The sequence below is a fragment of the Chelonia mydas genome, chromosome 1, assembly GCF_015237465.2.
Source record: "Chelonia mydas isolate rCheMyd1 chromosome 1, rCheMyd1.pri.v2, whole genome shotgun sequence".
In the NCBI taxonomy this organism is placed as follows: Eukaryota; Metazoa; Chordata; order Testudines; family Cheloniidae; genus Chelonia; species Chelonia mydas.
In genome coordinates, this window is record NC_057849.1 from 256,808,112 (window position 1) to 256,825,900 (window position 17,789).

A 17,789-nucleotide genomic window follows, 5' to 3' on the forward strand; every position below is an offset into this window, starting at 1 on the left:
TTTCAATACAGAAGGTAAGCACCTCCTCCACATTCACACCACAGCAGATATAACTGTTGGGTGCCAGAGTGCATTACACTATTTCTTTCCCTTGGTCATGCATATTCTGTGGAATTTAAAAACTCCACCAGCTGAACTAGTTGGGTTGCAGGAATTTATTCTAGTGAAAATAAAACCTAAACAAAGCTTTCACAGGTCTGTGTTTCAAAATAATGCTTAAAGCGTAGGAAATCCACTGACAAAGCTCTGTTAAAATAGAATGAACACATCTGTCCCCTGTGTGTATTCATAATGCTGTTGGTCTGCTTTGGTGACAGATATTTTACTACCTGTCATCCCTGCAGAAACAACCCAGCTATAAGGATATGAACAAGAGTCTCTTCTGGCTTTGTGCATAATCAAAGTTCCAATTGCAGAGTCTCCTGTGCACAACTCCATTGTTTTCAAATTATATGCTCAGTTACCTTTGTGCAAATCCCAGTTGAAGGCAGATATAACGGAGGGCAGCATTTGGCCTGCCAGAATTACTAGCAATGATGTATAAACCAGTGAGTGGGCTGGAGGAAAAATATTTTACTTGTGAAGTAAATTTGATCTGGAATTGTTAGAACACCACAAATTCGGAATTCCATAATGTCTTATTTTTTAACAAAGTCATTTTGAGTAGAATGAAATTTCAAAGTTACAAATATATACCAGTTAAATGTCCATAAAATGTTATTTCCAAAAGCAGTTGTTCAAAAGCTAAGAAATTTGGAGCCAAGATTCTGCAAACTATGTAGGAACATAAAATTGCCAGACCAAATCAGACATGCAGTTTGCTTAGTCCAGTATTTTATATCCAACCATTGCCGGTAGTAAGTACCAAATGCTTTGGAGGAAGATGCAAGGAACCACCTACCAGATAATTCTGGAATTACCAGTTCATAGAACTTTCTAGCCCCTCTCAGAGGTTTGCTTATGCCCTGAAGCATGGGAGTTATCCCTCCTATTTTTTTAATAATCTCTAACGTATCTGTGATTGTTCTATCCATATGAATATCTAACTTTTAAAAATCCTTCTAAGCACATGGCCTCAATGATATATTGTGGCAGTGAATTTCACCAGGTTATTTTTTTACACCATGTATAATTTCCTTCTCTGTTTTAAATTGGTGGTTTTTCAGTATAATTGAATGTCATCTTGTCCTGAGATGAAAAAAGTGGCACCCATTTTAATTCCTCTACACCATTTATAGTTCTGTATCTCTCATGTGTCTCATATGTTTTGAGAGAAGACAAACAATCCTAGTGTTTTCAGTCTTTCATCATATGGAAGTTTTCCCATACTTCTAAACATTTTCATTGTATCTCTAAACCCCCACTATTTCAGCTATGGTTGTTTTTTTTGTTTGTTTGTTTGTTGTGGGTTTTGTTTTGTTTTTTTTTGGATCGAGTGACCAGAACTAAATACAGTATTCTGGAAGAGGGCATACCATTGATTTACATGATGTTACAATGTCAGTGTTACTTTCCAGACTATTCTTTATGCAGCCTAATATTTGTCTTTTTTTGATTATGCAGCATGCAGAGCGGAGATTTGCATTGAGCTTCCTACAGTGAAGTGGAAGTCCTCTTTCTGACCAGTTAATTTAAAATGCTGTAATGTGTTCCTTCCTGTGTGTACTACCTTGTATTTCTCAACACAGAATTGAAGCTGCCACTGTGCTGCCCACTCACACAGCTTTGTTAGGTCCCTCTGAAGTTCCTTAGTTTTCTCTAGTTTTGATTAACCTAAGTAAATGTCATCTGCAAACTTTGTCACCTCCCTATTCACTCCCTTTTCCAGTTGATTGATATTCAGTTTATATCAAAGAATCTCTATCCTTGTGTAGATCCATGGGACATCCTACTCTTAACCTTTTGCTATATTATCTACCATTTATTCCTACTTTGTTTTGTCTGTTGGCCAGTTTCTCATTTGTGCTGGTACTTTATCTTTCACTCCATAACTGCTTAATTTTTCTAATATCTTCTTGTGAGAAACTTTGCACAAGGATTTTCGTAAGTCTAAATAAATTGTTAGGCAGTTCTTTCTCCATTATCTTGTGGACATACTCAGAGAATTTTAATGCATCGAAAAGGGCTGATTTTTTTTCTTTAGTGAAATGGTCCCTTATCATACCATGCATCTCTAGGTATTTTATAATTCTATTTTAAATTACAATTTCAAACAATTTTCCTGGTACCTGAAGCTTAATGGTCATAGGTCACTCCTGATGTCTTGTAAGCTTCCAACATTTGCTACCTTTGACACTTCAGATTTCATTCTTAAATTCTTTCAGGACATTCAGGTCCTAGTGACTTGCTGCTCTTTAGTTTATGAATTTGTATAAATTCCTCCTCTTTTTCTGACAGTCACTCATCTTTATTACCTGAAAGGATTAGGTCTAAGAAGGAGATCTCCCCAGCATTCCTTTGGTTAAAAATAATCATTTTGCTTCTATGAAATGTTCTTATCCTTCCTTTAATTGCTCATTTTACTCCTCCTCTCTCTCAGGCTTCCTGCTTCTCATATATTTAAAGACTTTCTTTTGTCTTTATTTGCTCTTCAAATTCCCACTTTTCTTTCCTAATTTCCATTTTATATTTTACCTGCCATAATTTGCTCCTTTCTATTGGCCTCTATAGGAGTGAATTTGCATTTTATAAAAGATGTCAGTTTAGCTTAACTCTGACCCTATATAAATATCTGTCCTATCTATCCAGTTCTTCTCTCCAAATTACTGTGCACTGATTTCCAAGACCACAAGCCCTCCCCCCATTTTCTGTACATACAGATTTCAGACTTCATATTGGCAACAGACCTTTCCCAATCCACCTGAACATATATCGAAAAACATACTAAAATCTCTCCTTTTGTTTCTGTATTGCATATGAATACCTTCTTCCGTGTGCCATTACACTGTGCCAGAGAATTTCACTGCACAATAAAAAGTAGAAACTCTATTATATCTACCTCCTTCATCCACTCCATAGGTCTTTAAGACCCCAAACTCCATAATGGATGGAAGTTATGCTTGTTTGCAAAACTACAGTGCTGAATTTCCTGGCTTTTAAGCATTTTTTAAAAATAACTACAATGTTTTGATGATGTTTTAAATAGTCACTGTTGTAAATATGTATTAATCTTAAACATGTTTTTTTTGGGAATATATGTTTATTGAACATCACTTCTTGCTTATAGCTCATTGATCTTTTACAGTGCACCTGTGGTCTTGTTTAGGAGTACTCGTCTACCCAGACAATAATGTTGCTTCTCTTGTCCCTGTAAAATGTCATCTTTGGATACTCAGACAGTGCCTTGCATAAGTGATTTTTTTTTGTCACTGCTTGAGAGTATTGAGGTACAAATTGGGGGTACCTGCTGTTTTTTCAAAGAACTACCAAAGCAGGTTACCCTTACCTCGTGTATTAATGCTCTGCCCCCATACCCCCAGCTGCAAACAGTGGATCACAGGTGTCTTTTTTGGGTATCATTCAGTTGATTTTATCTGTCATCTGACAATGGTGTCTACAAGCCTATATCAAGTATTGCAGTGTGGCTTGCTTACTTCGCATGGTATGTAAGGTTGCTAAATGCGCGTGTGTTGGTGTTTATATAGAGAGCCCTGCAAATCTGTGGATACCCGCTTTATATCTGTGCATGTGGATATCCATGGACCATTTTTGCAGATCGGAGATCTGATGCGGATACAAATTTTGTATCCATGAAGGGCTCTATTTATATATAATACATTTTATGTGTGGTTTTTATATAAGGGTGAAATATTCTGTTGCCAGAGCAGGAAATTCTAGCTGAGGGAGGTAACTGAATGATGATTGATTAGATGTAGTGTTTGGGTGCTCTGATTTCCTTGCCTAAGAAATGGTTTAAAATACACACTGGAATTGTGGAGAAGAATATAAGTTAAACAGAAAACTTCGTTAGTATCCCTTGAATCTTCTGTCATGAGAGCCAGAGGAAATGCCTTCCTTAAGCTATCACTGGAACAGCATTTGTTTGAAGGCTCGCTTAGGCTTTTTCTTCCGGTGGCTACAGTATGTGGCGGTATGCCTATGGACAAGTCTTTTTTAATACAAAAGTTATTTTTCACGAAATATACTCTGTTTTTACAGTACCCTCCATTCCCGGATCCCAAAGTCCTTTAAAAATGTTAAAGATGTTGTGAGATAGATAAGTATTTTTATTCCCAGTTTACATATAGGGAAGCTGAAGTAGAAGGATGAAGTGCTTGGCCAAGGCTACACAGGAAGTCCATGACAGAGCTAGGTACAGAATCCAGATCTCCTAACTACTGCTTATTTGCTTTAGCCATTAAACCATCCTTCCTCTCTCGGAAGCTCTTATTTTGTTATGCACACAGGCATTCTGGAAATTGTGCTATAGAATGATACCACTATAAGAGGAATGAAGGTGTGCATTCATTGTTTAGAATCTAGGTGGTCTGTTCTGGACCAGTCACTGAAATAAAGTGGCCACACTGAGTTGTGATATGTGGAAAAAGAACACATTAGGGTGACATGCACTTTGCTTCACCAATTTCTGACCTGCAATGCTTGCCTTTGCAGATGGAACATGAGGATTTTGTAATGGAAGGGCATGGCAAGACTCCACCTCCTGGTGAAGAAAACAAACAGTGAGTCTCACGTTTATTTAAAAAGGGCCTTACCATAGTAAATGGTGGGAAGCACTCTTGTTTAAACGTGCTGGAAGCATTGGTTGTTCTTGGGGTGCTCGCCCTTGGTTTCTTAAATACACATATTTCATAGTAGCTAGTGACTGAAAAGTCAGTATGCTGATTTGCCTTAAATTCTGAAACACAAAATTCTGCTTTGTATATTCTGCAGTGGGCTAATCAGAATTTGTAGTTAAAGGATTAATGGCGTTAGGAAGCTAGAGCTGAGAAAGTGAACTCACTTTACCAGTGGAAATGTGTATATGAAGCTTTACATGTTCCTTGTCTGGTGAAACCACTGTGAAATGCACCAAAAGAAGAGTTTGCTCATTGTCAACCCTTGGTGTGCATCTGGTAGACTGGTGTTCCCTGAAATGTGAATGTTCCTTTATTTAAAATAAATTTCCAGAAAGGAACTGGAATTGTAAATGAAATGTCCTTTACTGGATGGACCCATTTAGATGCTGGCCTTCTATAGTTTGAGGAAAGAGGAAATGTAATAAAACGAGAAAGTGACTAATTTCTATTAAGAAAGTGCATGGAGAAAATGTGTGTCTAAGTACTTTTTGGTGGAAATCTAGAAACCTTTCTTTGGTTGGGGGAGGGCGAAGCCTTCTGCTAATGGTACTGTAATGATGGATGTCCTATGTGTATCCTAGATAATTCCTTTGCTCGAGCCAGTGCCAACACTGTTGTGATTATTCTTTTCTTGACTTCTCTCTTTGTAGAGGGTAGGAAGATCTTGGATCTTTGGCAGAGCCAGACCATAGAAACTTTTTTTTAACATACAATTCCAGTGTCACTTGGTCATTTAAAGGAAGAGAGTGATCTTACCCACCCCTAAAACACTGCCTTCTAGCTAATGCAGGGAACTGTGTTGTTTCATTGGTTCTGGTCTTACGCTTTTAGTAGGCTAGCAACACAGGCTGCTACCTCTGTGGCTGAAGTTGTTTCTTAGATAGATAGCTAAGATGAACTCAGGGAGGTTCTAGTACTGAGCAGATGCATTCTTTTCCATAGCGGAAATGAGCCAAGCTTTTCAAAATACTTGTCATTTCTTTCTGTTCATACTAGTATCATAGTAAATTGAAGAAGAGTTGCAAACTTGTGGTGATTGAAACATGCAGAAAATTTTTGAAATGAAGCAGATAATGTAAAAAAGTGGAAGTTAACTTTCTGCCTTAATAAAATTTCTCAGAGACTTAACGGTGAAACAGTATGTGATTGCAGAGAATAACATGGAGAGGTATTATGCTGGCCTCATCGAAATAGTGTGCTCTGCCTTTTGTTGCTGCCTTTGTTTACTGTGAATAAAATCAAGAATTCTTTCACAGCTGACCTGATTTCTAGCTGCAGCTTTTCAGGTGACTTACAACATTGTATTTTACCTTCCCAGAACTATTTTGACTGGAGAGAACATTCAAAACTGGCAGTGGGCAGAGTTCGTCACCAAATTACTTGTATTACTGTACAGTGGTGTCCAGAGGTCCCTGTCAGGATCAAGGACCCTTTGTGCTAGATGTTGTACAAATACAGAGTAAAATGCTAGAGCTTACCATAAAGATCTCTGTCCTAATTAGGTTACTAATAAAATTTGTACAAGTGCAAAACTACAATTTTGATACCTCAGTTAAAAAACAAGGATAGTCACATTATTCAGCTGTAGTATAAACACAATACTTTGTTGAGGATATTGCTTTTTGCTTGATTAGTCATCTGGATTTCTTTTTACCCACCATCTTAATTTTTCATCTACCTAAGTGAATATACTATAGGTTAGTTTAAAAAAAAAAAAAAAAAAAGAGTTTGGCTCTTGTTGCTTATGCTTCATTGACCTGGCAATTGGAATTAAAAATTGATGATAGTCGCAAGACATTTTGTGGTTCCAATAACTTTTACTTTTATAGTATTTCAAAATGTTGTCCCAGTTTCAACTATGTTCACATCTTCAATGAATATTTTATTCTATAACCACTTCTTTGGAGCTATTAGTACCTGGATGAGGCATAGGTAGACTTTACTGTTGTCCTCCCAGTTAATATCAAATGAAATTGGGGCTAGTTACTGAAGAGAGGTAGATTGCATTTTTGTATATAAGGGACTTAAATGTAGATGTGTAATAGGCAAATAGACTGTTAGTGGATAAAGGGAGAATGGGAATAGAAACATGCACTTATTTACAGACCTATCAATAGGTGTAGTACTTGCATGGTATTGGTTAGCATGTGACGTTTCCTTCATTAGCGATTACTGTGTACATAATGGTATATATTAGCAGGCATTTGTAACTGTCAGTTGGCCTGAAGACTTTATTTCTGTAGTGGGGTTGAATCTCAGTTTATTTTACCAGGGGATAGAAACACCTTCACTAGAGTGCCTTGCAGGAGAGTCTAGTATTAAAAGAACACTGTCAAGATTGTTGAGGCATAGGACTGACCTACCTTGAACTGTGATTCCATCTGGAAGGGTCCTGATTTCATTAACTGAACCGTCTGTCTCGGTCTGTCTCTCTCTCAAAAAAAATATTTTTTTCTAACCAATCTATGCTGCATCTGAAAATTTTAGAAAACAAATGGCAATGCCATGCACAGATTTTGTAACTATTAGGAAATAGGGGGTGATAGTACTTATTGCCGATGTGCTTTTGAAATATCAAACAGAATAAAAAAGACTGAACATATTATACAGTTACTGCATTAAAGAAAAGCTGTAATGGAAGGTGTATAATACACAAGTACATTGAAAAGGCTGTTACAGTTCTTATGGGGTAGAACAGGGGTTCTCAAACTGGGGGTCAGGACCCCTCAGGGGGTTACGAGGTTATTACATGCGGGGTCGCAAGCTGTCCGCCTCCACCCCAAACCCCGCTTTGCCTCCAGCATTTATAATGGTGTTAGATGTATTAAAACCTGTTTTTAATTTATAAGGGGGGGTCACACTCAGAGGCTTGCTGTATGAAAGGGGTCACCTGTACAAAAGTTTGAGAACCACGGGGGTAGAGTGGGGGAACTTGCTAGTTAAACTGTTTGACCTTGGTTATTGAATATAAATGAAAAGTGCTTCTCTTAGAAATCTGCCACTAGCAGTTCAGACTATAGATATGACTGATATTAATTGAAATAAATTTTTAAAGAGAAAACTAGGACTTCTAAAGTCATTGGCTTAAATGAAATATTTGGTTATTGAGCTCAGTCTCAGCCTCTATAATTGAAAACTGACCCCTGCGGGTGGTGGTGATCATCTTTTTGCTCATGTATTGACATCCATTGGTAAGAAACTGAGCTCAACTGGTGCACTCAAGGAATGGGGAAGAGACTTGTGTTCTTCAATAAATGGTCTTCAATAAATGTCCCCTGCTTGTAATTCAAATCTGCTGATCGCTTCCCATTGTTATTTCTCATCTCTTCCCACGCCCCCGCACAGTCTGTAGTATCAGGCATTCGCCCTCTTCCTGCTGGTTGCTGGCAGAGCAAAGATTGTCAGCCACCCTGGGGCCAGGGCTGCCTGTCTGTGGAGAATACCAGAATTCTCTGCCTCCATTCCTGGGCAGGTTGTAGACCAGGAGTCATCTCTTTCTGTAGTGGAGACTTTTTTTGGATAGGAGTAAAAAAATCTGAATTTGACTAGGGCTGTCAAGTGATTAAAAAAATAATTGTGCAATTAAACAATATTAGAATACCATTAATTTAAATATTTTTGGAATATTTTCTACATTTTCAAATATATTGATTTCAGTTACAACACAGAATACAAAGTGTACAGTGCTCACTTTATATTTATTTTTGATTACAAATATTTGCACTGTAAAGAAAGTATTTTTCAATTCACCTAATACAAGTACTGTGGTGCAATCTCTTTATCATGAAAGTTGAACTTCCAAATGTAGAATTATGTACCAAAAACCCGTGCGTTCAAAAATAAAACAATGTAAAACTTTAGAGTCTACAATTCCAATCAGTCCTACTTCTTGTTCAGCCAATTGCTCAGACAAACAAGTTTGTTTAAATTTGAAGAAGATAATGCCTGCTTCTTGTTTACAATGTCACCTGAAAATGAGAACAGGCGTTTGCATGGTACTGTTGTAGCCAGCGTTGCAAGATATTTACATGCCAGATGCGCTAAAGATTCATATATCCCTTGATGTTTCAACCACCATTCCAGAGGACATGCATCCATGCTGATGATGGGTTCTGCTCGTTAACGTTCCAAAGCAGTGCGGATTGATGTATGTTCATTTTCATCATCTGGGTCAGATGCCACCAGCAGAAGATTGATTTTCTTTTTTGATGGTTTGGGTTCTGTACTTTCCGCATCAGAGTGTTCCTCTTTTAGGACTTCTGAAAACATGCTCCACACCTCGTCCCTCTCAGATTTTGGACAGCACTTCAGATTCTTAAACCTTGGGTCAAGTGCTGTATCGTGGAGTAGGGTGGGGTCTGATTATTACCAGAACAGAGCTGTTTTCCCCCTTTTTTATCTTGACTCATGGCTGGTAAGGAGAGAAAAAAGAATGACAAATGTCCTCCAAGTCTTGCTTTTTATCCAGGGGCAGTAAGACCAAAGTGTCCCAGCAGCAGAGAGGAGCATGCAGACATACCAAAGGGCAATCTGAAGGTGCCAGAGCAGGCCAGGGCCCCCTGTAGCCTTCCAGACATGGTACCTAACTCCCGTGGCTGGTGTGATGGCTTAGACCGGGAATTGGGCCACTGAGGGCCTCCAGCTCAGGGGGAATGCAAGAGGCTTTTTAAGCAGATCCCATAATGGCACCTTAGTTTTCCAAGGGAGCAGCTGCAGCAGCAGTAGCCGCCACCACTGCAGCTATGCAGCAGCCTTGTCCCACTCTTAGCCAGTGGGCGGTTTATTTCAGAGGGTAAGTGACCATCCTCCCCCACTAGTAGATCCATGGGGATCATCATCCCTCAACCTCAGGGATGCCCCCTGAAATAATTAAGTGGCTCTACTTCAGTCTGGTCAGACAGGTTTGCTCCATGCCTGTGGAGCCTTTTCTTGTGGAGCCCTTTTTTGTGTAAAGGGATATTTGTCTGTTCTCTAAGGGTCTGGTACACAAGGTTCATTTGTTAGTTAGGTGATTTACATATTCATTTAGTATTTTTCAGTTTGGAAGCATCATTCTGTGCTTCTCCACAGAAGGGCTGTCCTGGCCCCAGGCTGACTGTTGACCTATGCTCTGCCTCCAACCGGCAGGGAGATGGGGAGTGCTCCACAGTACAAACTGTTGGACGTGCATAGACATGAAAAATAGTTTTCCCATTTTCTACATTCTTTCAACAATAAAAAAAAAAAAATGTACTAGAACAATAACTTTATTATTTGGTAAAATATTTATTAAAGCTGAGAAACTGCTTTGCACAGAATTGTTGATAGCAGAAGTTAATGCATGCCTTTGATCTCACTAGCTAAGGAGGGTTATGCTCTGGTTATTGCATGGAAGTGAGCCTGAGGAAGACTCAGCTTTTGGTGGCTATGTAGGTGGCTTTCTTTCCTCAGATAGTGTGAACCAATGTCTCAGTGCAATATTTGTTCGGGAGAATTATGCTTTTGGCAATGCTTTCTTTTATAGAGGAGACTTGAAACAGAGGTCCTGATCATGTGTATTCATTAAAGAACCTTTGGGAGCTTTTTATGAAGTTTAGAATTTTAATCCCTGTGTCCTGAACAAATTCCAGTTGCATAATTACTAACCTAAAATTCTCATTGTTTTGATTGGACAAAATATTCTTCAGTTCCTGTCTTAAACCGTTCAGTAGTTTTTCTGGGTTCTATATAATAGCTGCTATGTTTCATTCCAGAGCTGGCTGCATTTCATTGCTTGGAGGAAAAGATTAGTATATGAATAATTTATGAAGTGCTTTAGGATCATTTTGAATGAAATTGTGTTTTGCTAATTTCTAACATGCTCTGGGGCCTCAGTAAGTAAAGTTGCTATCTTTATAGAAGTTTAAAATATGGAAGAAAAACTGATGAATTCTCTTTTTTTAGTCTTTCTTTGATGGCCTGCTAAAGAGAGTGAATTCTAAAGGTGTGGGGGATCTCAACTGGAAGAACCCTGCTTCTGGACATATAGCCTGGGATTTTCAAAGAAGCCTAAGAGCAGGGGTGGCCAACCTGAGCCTTGGAAGGAGCCACAATAATACGTCAGCAGCTCCCCACCCCCGCTGCGCCTCCCACCCACTGGCAGCCCTGCCAATCAGCACCTCCCCCTCCCTCTCCGCACCTCCCGATCAGTGGGAAGGGTGGAGTGGAGGCCGGGCCTGTGGTAGGGACAAGGGTTGAGCAGTGAGCACATTGGAAAGTTGGCGCCTGTAGCTCCAGCCCCGGAGTTGGTGCCTATACAAGGAGCCGCATATTAACTTCTGAAGAGCTGCATGTGGCTCCAGAACCACAGGTTGGCCACCCCTGCCTAAGAGAGTTAAGTGCCCAAGTCCCACTGAAATGCAGTTGGAGTTGGATGTCTGATTCTCAAGTGTCTTTAAAAATTCCAGATGTACTGTGCTCAAATTTAAGGTCATGGCTGATCTTTTCTGCCTTGGCTGGGAATAAAGTAGTAGCCTCTCAGATAAATGTCCCTGACTTTAAGGCTCAAAGATTATCTCCAACTTCGGTAATTGCACTTGGAAGCAACTGGGGAGCCACTGTGGAGACCTGAGCATAGATGGTGTTCATGCCAGCCCATGGTGCTGAGGAAGCATTCATCTCTATTCTGTACTGTCCGGAGCTTCTGGGTTGACTTCAGGGGCATGGTAATAGTTCAGCCTTCAAAAGTATGGAAGATCACAAAGTCAACATAAAGGAGGAATGGCCACATTCTCTTTTAGTCAGCTATAAATTGTGAAAAGCATTACAAGCCACCAATTCTCCCTGTGAATTCATGAGCAACAATTCAGGATCACAAGGCTATAATTGGGTACATCCCTTCAGGAGATGAAGACATAGCCTTCTCTCTCATGGGCTCCTGTTGCTGTGTAATTCATTATGACTTGGATCTTCATCCTCATCTTCCAAGCATAGAGGGTCCTCTTGTCTTTTTTCTCTCTCCTAACTTCATGATGTCATGCCTGCAGTGGGAGCCATTCAGAGTACTGGTTGTACCTCTAATTCCCCAATCTCTTGGAGGAGAAGGTCATTCCCCTGTGTTTTTTCCTTTTTATCTCCAGGCAGGAGCTATTTCCAGAGATTTTGTTTCTCCCTCCCTCTCTGCAGCAGTGTGGCAGGAAAGCGTTGGGATTCCCAAAGGGCAGAAGTTTATCATTAGGACCTGGCATTTTGGAAACTACAAGCCAATAGTCACTAGCTGCATTTATTTTCTGGTTGGGGTGAAATATGGTGTCGAAGAGCAAATAAGTCAGAGGGGCAGGAAGAGCACAGGGTGTGGGATGCTCTGACTGCCACAGTAGCCAGGTACTTGTTCCCCAGTTGTTGCAAGGATGACCTTAGTTCCTAAGGTCAGTCCGTGTTGTGCTTGGTATCTCAAACCTTCACTACTTCTGGTATTCTGTCAGCCCCCCTCATACTAATGGTGGTTCAGAAACCAAACAATAAAAAACCCTCAAATGGTTTAGATTCCCAGGGCTGGGGCAGGGGATGAGGGCGCGGTGTCGGGGCTTGGACTTACCTCCGGCAGCTTCTGGTCAGCGGTACAGCTGGGGTGCAGAGGCAGGCTTCCCACCTGTCCTGGCACCGTGGACTGGGCTGTGCCCTGGAAGCGGCCAGCAACAGGTCTGGCTACTAGGCGGAGGCTTGCAACTCTCGCCCATGGACACCGCACCTCCCCTCCCCCTCCTCCCACCTCCACCCCCCCGTTCCTTCAAAGTATGTGAATGCGGAGCCGGTATCAGAGCAGCCAGCTCTCATCAGAATGATCCTTCTAAGATGATCCTTCTAGTGGACAATTCAGATGGTTGAGATCCTGTAATAAAATGTCAATATGACAAGGCCTTTTTGTTCACAGGATGTTTCTTCATGAGTGAGGTGCGTCAAGCATGAGTGTTCCTGACCAGCATTTTTTGTACCGCTCAATATAATCCCCTGCCTCTCTAAATATATATATTTTTAAAGTCATTCCCTGGTCCTTTCAAAGTGGGTAATCATGGATAGGGTAGCAGCAAATACCGTAGCTACAGAAGCAACCAAGTCTTCATATTGATAAGCCTGTGTAGTTCAATAGTCTGGGTGCGTACCATTTCCTTAAGGTTGATTAGCTCAAGCTGCCTTCTATAGGAAAATATGCTTTTGTATAGTGTGACCAAAAACGCACACACAATCCACATCCCACAAAAATACCAATGCTTTCAAATACTCAAATGCCATGGGTGCTTCTTCCATTTTCAGAGGAGTTCCCTCGTGTCTTCTCAGGAATTGGTCTACTTATGGGTACTCTACAAGACAAAATTGTTTTTAGTCCCATTGTCCAATGAAAGATTTTACAAAATTTGGCATGTCATCAAGAACTTCCTCAGGTACCCATCTTCTGGTTTCGCCAGTTAATCAGGATGATTGGAAATTGCAGGCTCTGCAGCAGTTCATTGCTACTTCTCAGTCAGCCTGATGGGTGCCTAGAAGTAATGCAAGGCACTCCCACCATCCCATAAGCTGATTCACACCCCTGTCATCATGAGTTTTGAATTCTTGGTTAAAATATAGAATTGTCACTCTGTATGGCAGTAAAATTATTAAAACAAATCTGGAATAGTTTGCTCACAAGTTGAAGGATTCTGGCAATGCCAAGTGGGTAAGATAATGCAGTTACGTTTTTGCAGCACCAACGTAAGTTTTTAATACAGAAGAGTTTAAATCAAAACTCTATTTGCATTTCTTGAGGTAATACTTCAAGTACTGACAGCCCCTTTCTCTTCAGACCTGAAAAAATAAACTTCAGCTGTTAGACCACAAACTTTTGAAACAGAAAGTTATCTTTCACTACTCTTTTCATATCCCCACTTTTGAAGCATGAGCCTCAAATTAACTAGCTGCAGAAAAGCACAGTTTCCAAATTTATAATCTGTGTCAAATATTCTATTCATTGTTTCTTCTACCTTGAACAAGGGCCATTATTGCCTTTTTTTTTTTTTTTTTTTAAGGCAAAGCTTAAAGTGGGCTAGATTGCCAGGGGGTGAAGACCAATCTGTAAAAAGACTCAGTGGGGTGGCAGTGTGCTTTGACCAACACTGAAGTATTTTTTCTCCTAATTTGTAAATTATTGAGATATTCTACTTTTTCCAAATATATTCCCAGTAAGTATTGTATTGTTTTTCAGGACAAAATGCTTATTTGTGTTGGTGCTGTAACAGGGTAATGTGCATTGGAATATGTTGGGTGTGTCATTTTGGGGTGTAAATTAGTGATGGGTTTACTTTAGTTTGTCTTTTTTTTTTTTTTTTAACTGTCTAGTGTTTGCAGTTTTACCTCTTGCTTATCAGAGGACCACCATATCAGGTTCTACTTCAGTGATACTCAGACCTCAGTGGTTCAGGAGCCAAATTAGCGATCAACATTACCCAAAAGAGCCACAAAAAGAAAAGGAGGACTTGTGGCACCTTAGAGACTAACAAATTTATTTGAGCATAAGCTTATTTGAGCATAAGCTTTTGTGAGCTACAGCTCACTTCATCGGATGCATGCAGTGGAAAATACAGTGTGGAGATTTATATACACAGAGAACATGAAACAATGGGTGTTACCATACACACTGTAATGAGAGTGATCAGGTAAGGTGAGCTGTTACCAGCAGGAGAGCGGGGGGGGGGGGGGGGGGGGAGAAAAGGGGGAAACCTTTTGTAGTGATAATCAAGGTGGGCCATTTCCAGCAGTTGACAAGAAGGTCTGAGGAACAGTGGGCGGGGGAGGAGGGAATAAACATGGGGAAATGGTTTTACTTTGTGTAATGACCCATCCACTCCCAGTGTTTATTCAAGCCTAAGTTAAATGTATCCAGTTTGCAAATTAATTCCAATTCAGCAGTCTCTTGTTGGAGTCTGTTTCTGAAGTTTTTTTGTTGAAGAATTGCCACTTTTAGGTCTGTAATCGAGTGACCAAAGAGACTGAAGTGTTCTCCAACCGGTTTTTGAATGTTATAATTCTTTACCTCTGATTTGTGTCTATTTATTCTTTTACGTAGAGACTGTTCAGTTTGGCCAATGTACATGGCAGAGGGGCATTGCTGGCACATGATGGCATATATCGCATTGGTAGATGTGCAGGTGTACGAACCTCTGATAGTGTGGTTGATGTGATTAGGCCCTATGATGATGTCCCCTGAATAGATATGTGGCCACGGTTGGCAATGGGCTTTGTTGCAAGGATAGGTTCCTGGGTTAGTGGTTCTGTTGTGTGATATCTGGTTGCTGGTGAGTATTTTGCTTCAGGTTGGGGAGCTGTCTATAAGCAAGGACTGGCCTGTCTCCCAAAATCTGTGAGAGTGATGGGTCGTCCTTCAGGATAGGTTGTAGATCCTTGATGATACATTGGAGAGGTTTTAGTTGGGGGCTGAAGGTGATGGCTAGTGGCGTTCTGTTATTTTCTTTGTTGGGCCTGTCCTGTAGTAGGTAACTTCTGGGTACTCTTCTGGCTCTGTCAGTCTGTTTCTTCACATCAGCAGGTGGATACTGTAGTTGTAAGTACGCTTGATAGAAATCTTGTAGGTGTTTGTCTCAGTCTGAGGGGTTTGAGCAAATGTGGTTGTATCGTAGAGCTTGGGTGTAGACAATGGATCGTGTGGTGTGGTCTGAATGAAAGCTGGAGGCATGTAGGTAGGCATAGCAGTCAGTAGGTTTCTGGTATAGGGTGGTGTTTATGTGACCATCACTTATTAGCACCGTAGTATCCAGGAAGTGGATCTCTTGTGTGGACTGGTCCAGGCGGAGGTTGATGGTGGGATGGAAATTGTTGAAATCATGGTGGAATTCCTCAAGGGCTTCTTTTCCATGGGCCCAGATGATGAAGATGTCATCAATGTAGCGCAAGTAGGTTAGGGGCGTTGGGGACGAGAGCTGAGGAAGCGTTGTTCTAAGTCAGCCATAAAAATGTTGGCATACTGTGGGCTATGTGGGTACCCATGGCAGTGCCACTGATTTGAAGGTATACATTGTCCCCAAATGTGAAATAGTTATGGGTGAGGACAAAGTCACAAAGTTCAGCCACCAGGTTTGCCGTGACATTATCGGGGATAGTGTTCCTGACGGCTTGTAGTCCATCTTTGTGTGGAATTTTGGTGTAGAGGGCTTCTACATCCATAATGGCTAGGATGGTTTTTTCAGGAAGATCACCGATGGATTGTCATTTCCTCAGGAAGTCAGTGGTGTCTTGAAGATAGCTAGGAGTGCTGGTAGCGTAGGGCCTGAGGAGGGAGTCTACATAGCCAGACAATCCTGCCAATGCCTGAGATGATGGGGCTTCCAGGATTTCCAGGTTTATGGATCTTGGGTACCAGATAGAATACCCCTGGTCGGGGTTCCAGGGGTGTGTCTGTGCGGATTTGTTCTTGTGCTTTTTCAGGGAGTTTCTTGAGCAAATGGTGTAGTTTCTTTTGGTAACCCTCAGTGGGATCAGAGGGTAATGGCTTGTAGAAAGTGGTGTTGGAGAGCTGCCTAGTTCTTGTCAACGGCTGGAAATGGCCCACCTTGATTATCACTACAAAAGGTTCCCCCCCCACCCCCCGCTCTCCTGCTGGTAATAGCTCACCTTACCTGATCACTACTGACTTACAGTAGTGGAGAAACTGACTCTAGTCAAAATTTTATCACTATTTTCGGGCGGGGAGGTGGGAGGGGGGATTTGGCCAGATTGGACTGCAAATTCCCTCTCCCCCACATATGAACCAAACTGGAGGGTAAAGAGTCCAAAGACCTACAAGTTAGAAAAAGCAGTAGATGAACCTGAGCCCTGCTGAAGTAGATGAATGACCCAGTAGAGGGGATGTTCTGTATATTTATCAGCTTTACCTCTGATTATTTCACTTAAAGGGCTACATCCTAGGTTAGCCTCACTCCTAAACTCTTCATATTTCTTTGACTACTGGAGATTTGGCTATAATTAGATTGACCTCACATGGAGTATGAACCGTCCAGGGGAGCGAGTGGTGGGGGTATTGTTTTATTCATCCTAGGATTTATTCACAGAAGATAATCCTCCTTGGTTCCCCTTCTGAAAGAAGGAGATTGTTGGAGGAAGAATATGAGTCTGCGATTAGATTGTTTACATAGGAAGGTCCAGCAGCGTTAATTAAGATCTATTACCCGCAACTGAGGTTTGTTCATTGAGACATGGAGGAGAGCACAAACCCCTCCCAGCCACTCTCTCTCGCCCCCCCCCCCCTTGTTTTTTCCACTCCACATTCAAAATATATTGGAAGCCAAGAATAAAACTCCAGATTGAGATTTTCCCTCTGGACTCTTGTGCAGTTTCCCTAGATAACTTCTGTGTTGTTTAATTCCTCAAGCGGACAACAGGATTATGGGTATGCCTAGAAATACCATTCTCCCAGCAGACCATGTGGCTATAACTAAGGGTTAGTGATCATGTTTATGCAGGTATCGGAGCTCTGAGTTTTTTCTTCTTCTAGTACAATGTTGAGGTAATAGGCGTATGGATCTTCTGTTGACTATTAGACAGATAAAGGAGATTTGTTGAACTCCTTGCCCATCATGGGGTTAGCAACCTCTTTAGGTGGTGATGCTTTTGATTACATTAAGGGCTATGCATGGAGTCAGACTGTCTACATTTGTAGTTAGCTGATCCTTTTTCTAAGGCTTCAAAAGGAAGGGCAGTTAGTGAAGGGAAATTATTCAGGGAAGGACTAGTAGAGATTTTCAGGTCATTTGTAAAGATCTGTCCACAGGTTTCATGCATGATGGGTCATGTAGAAATAGAGAGTGACATTAGTAAGAAAACGCTGGGATCAGGTCAGAGAGGCCCTCCCTAGGAGCTTTTAGCGCTGTTTCAGCCTCAGCACAGCATTCTCTCACAGAGGGGAAATCCTCCGAGTCCTCTTCTAAACATCCTAAGAGAAGGAGTGCTAATTCCCGTCCCAAGGAGTCATCCTCAAGAAGATCTTGT

General features: G+C 41.0%; 1 protein-coding gene across 6 annotated transcripts in view; it reads left to right on the forward strand.

Annotated features, from left to right (window-relative positions):
- Positions 1-17,789, forward strand: part of TNRC6B (trinucleotide repeat containing adaptor 6B) — a 233,827-nt gene that overhangs the window by 69,504 nt on the left and 146,534 nt on the right. For 5 of the 6 annotated variants that reach the window (XM_043543759.1, XM_043543761.1, XM_043543765.1 and 2 more), the window contains exon 5: positions 4,612-4,679. The exons of the other annotated variant lie outside the window; for it this stretch is intronic. In XM_043543759.1, coding sequence (XP_043399694.1) covers positions 4,612-4,679 — 68 coding nt within the window. The remainder of the gene's footprint in view (positions 1-4,611; positions 4,680-17,789) is intronic. 6 annotated transcript variants of the gene reach the window in all.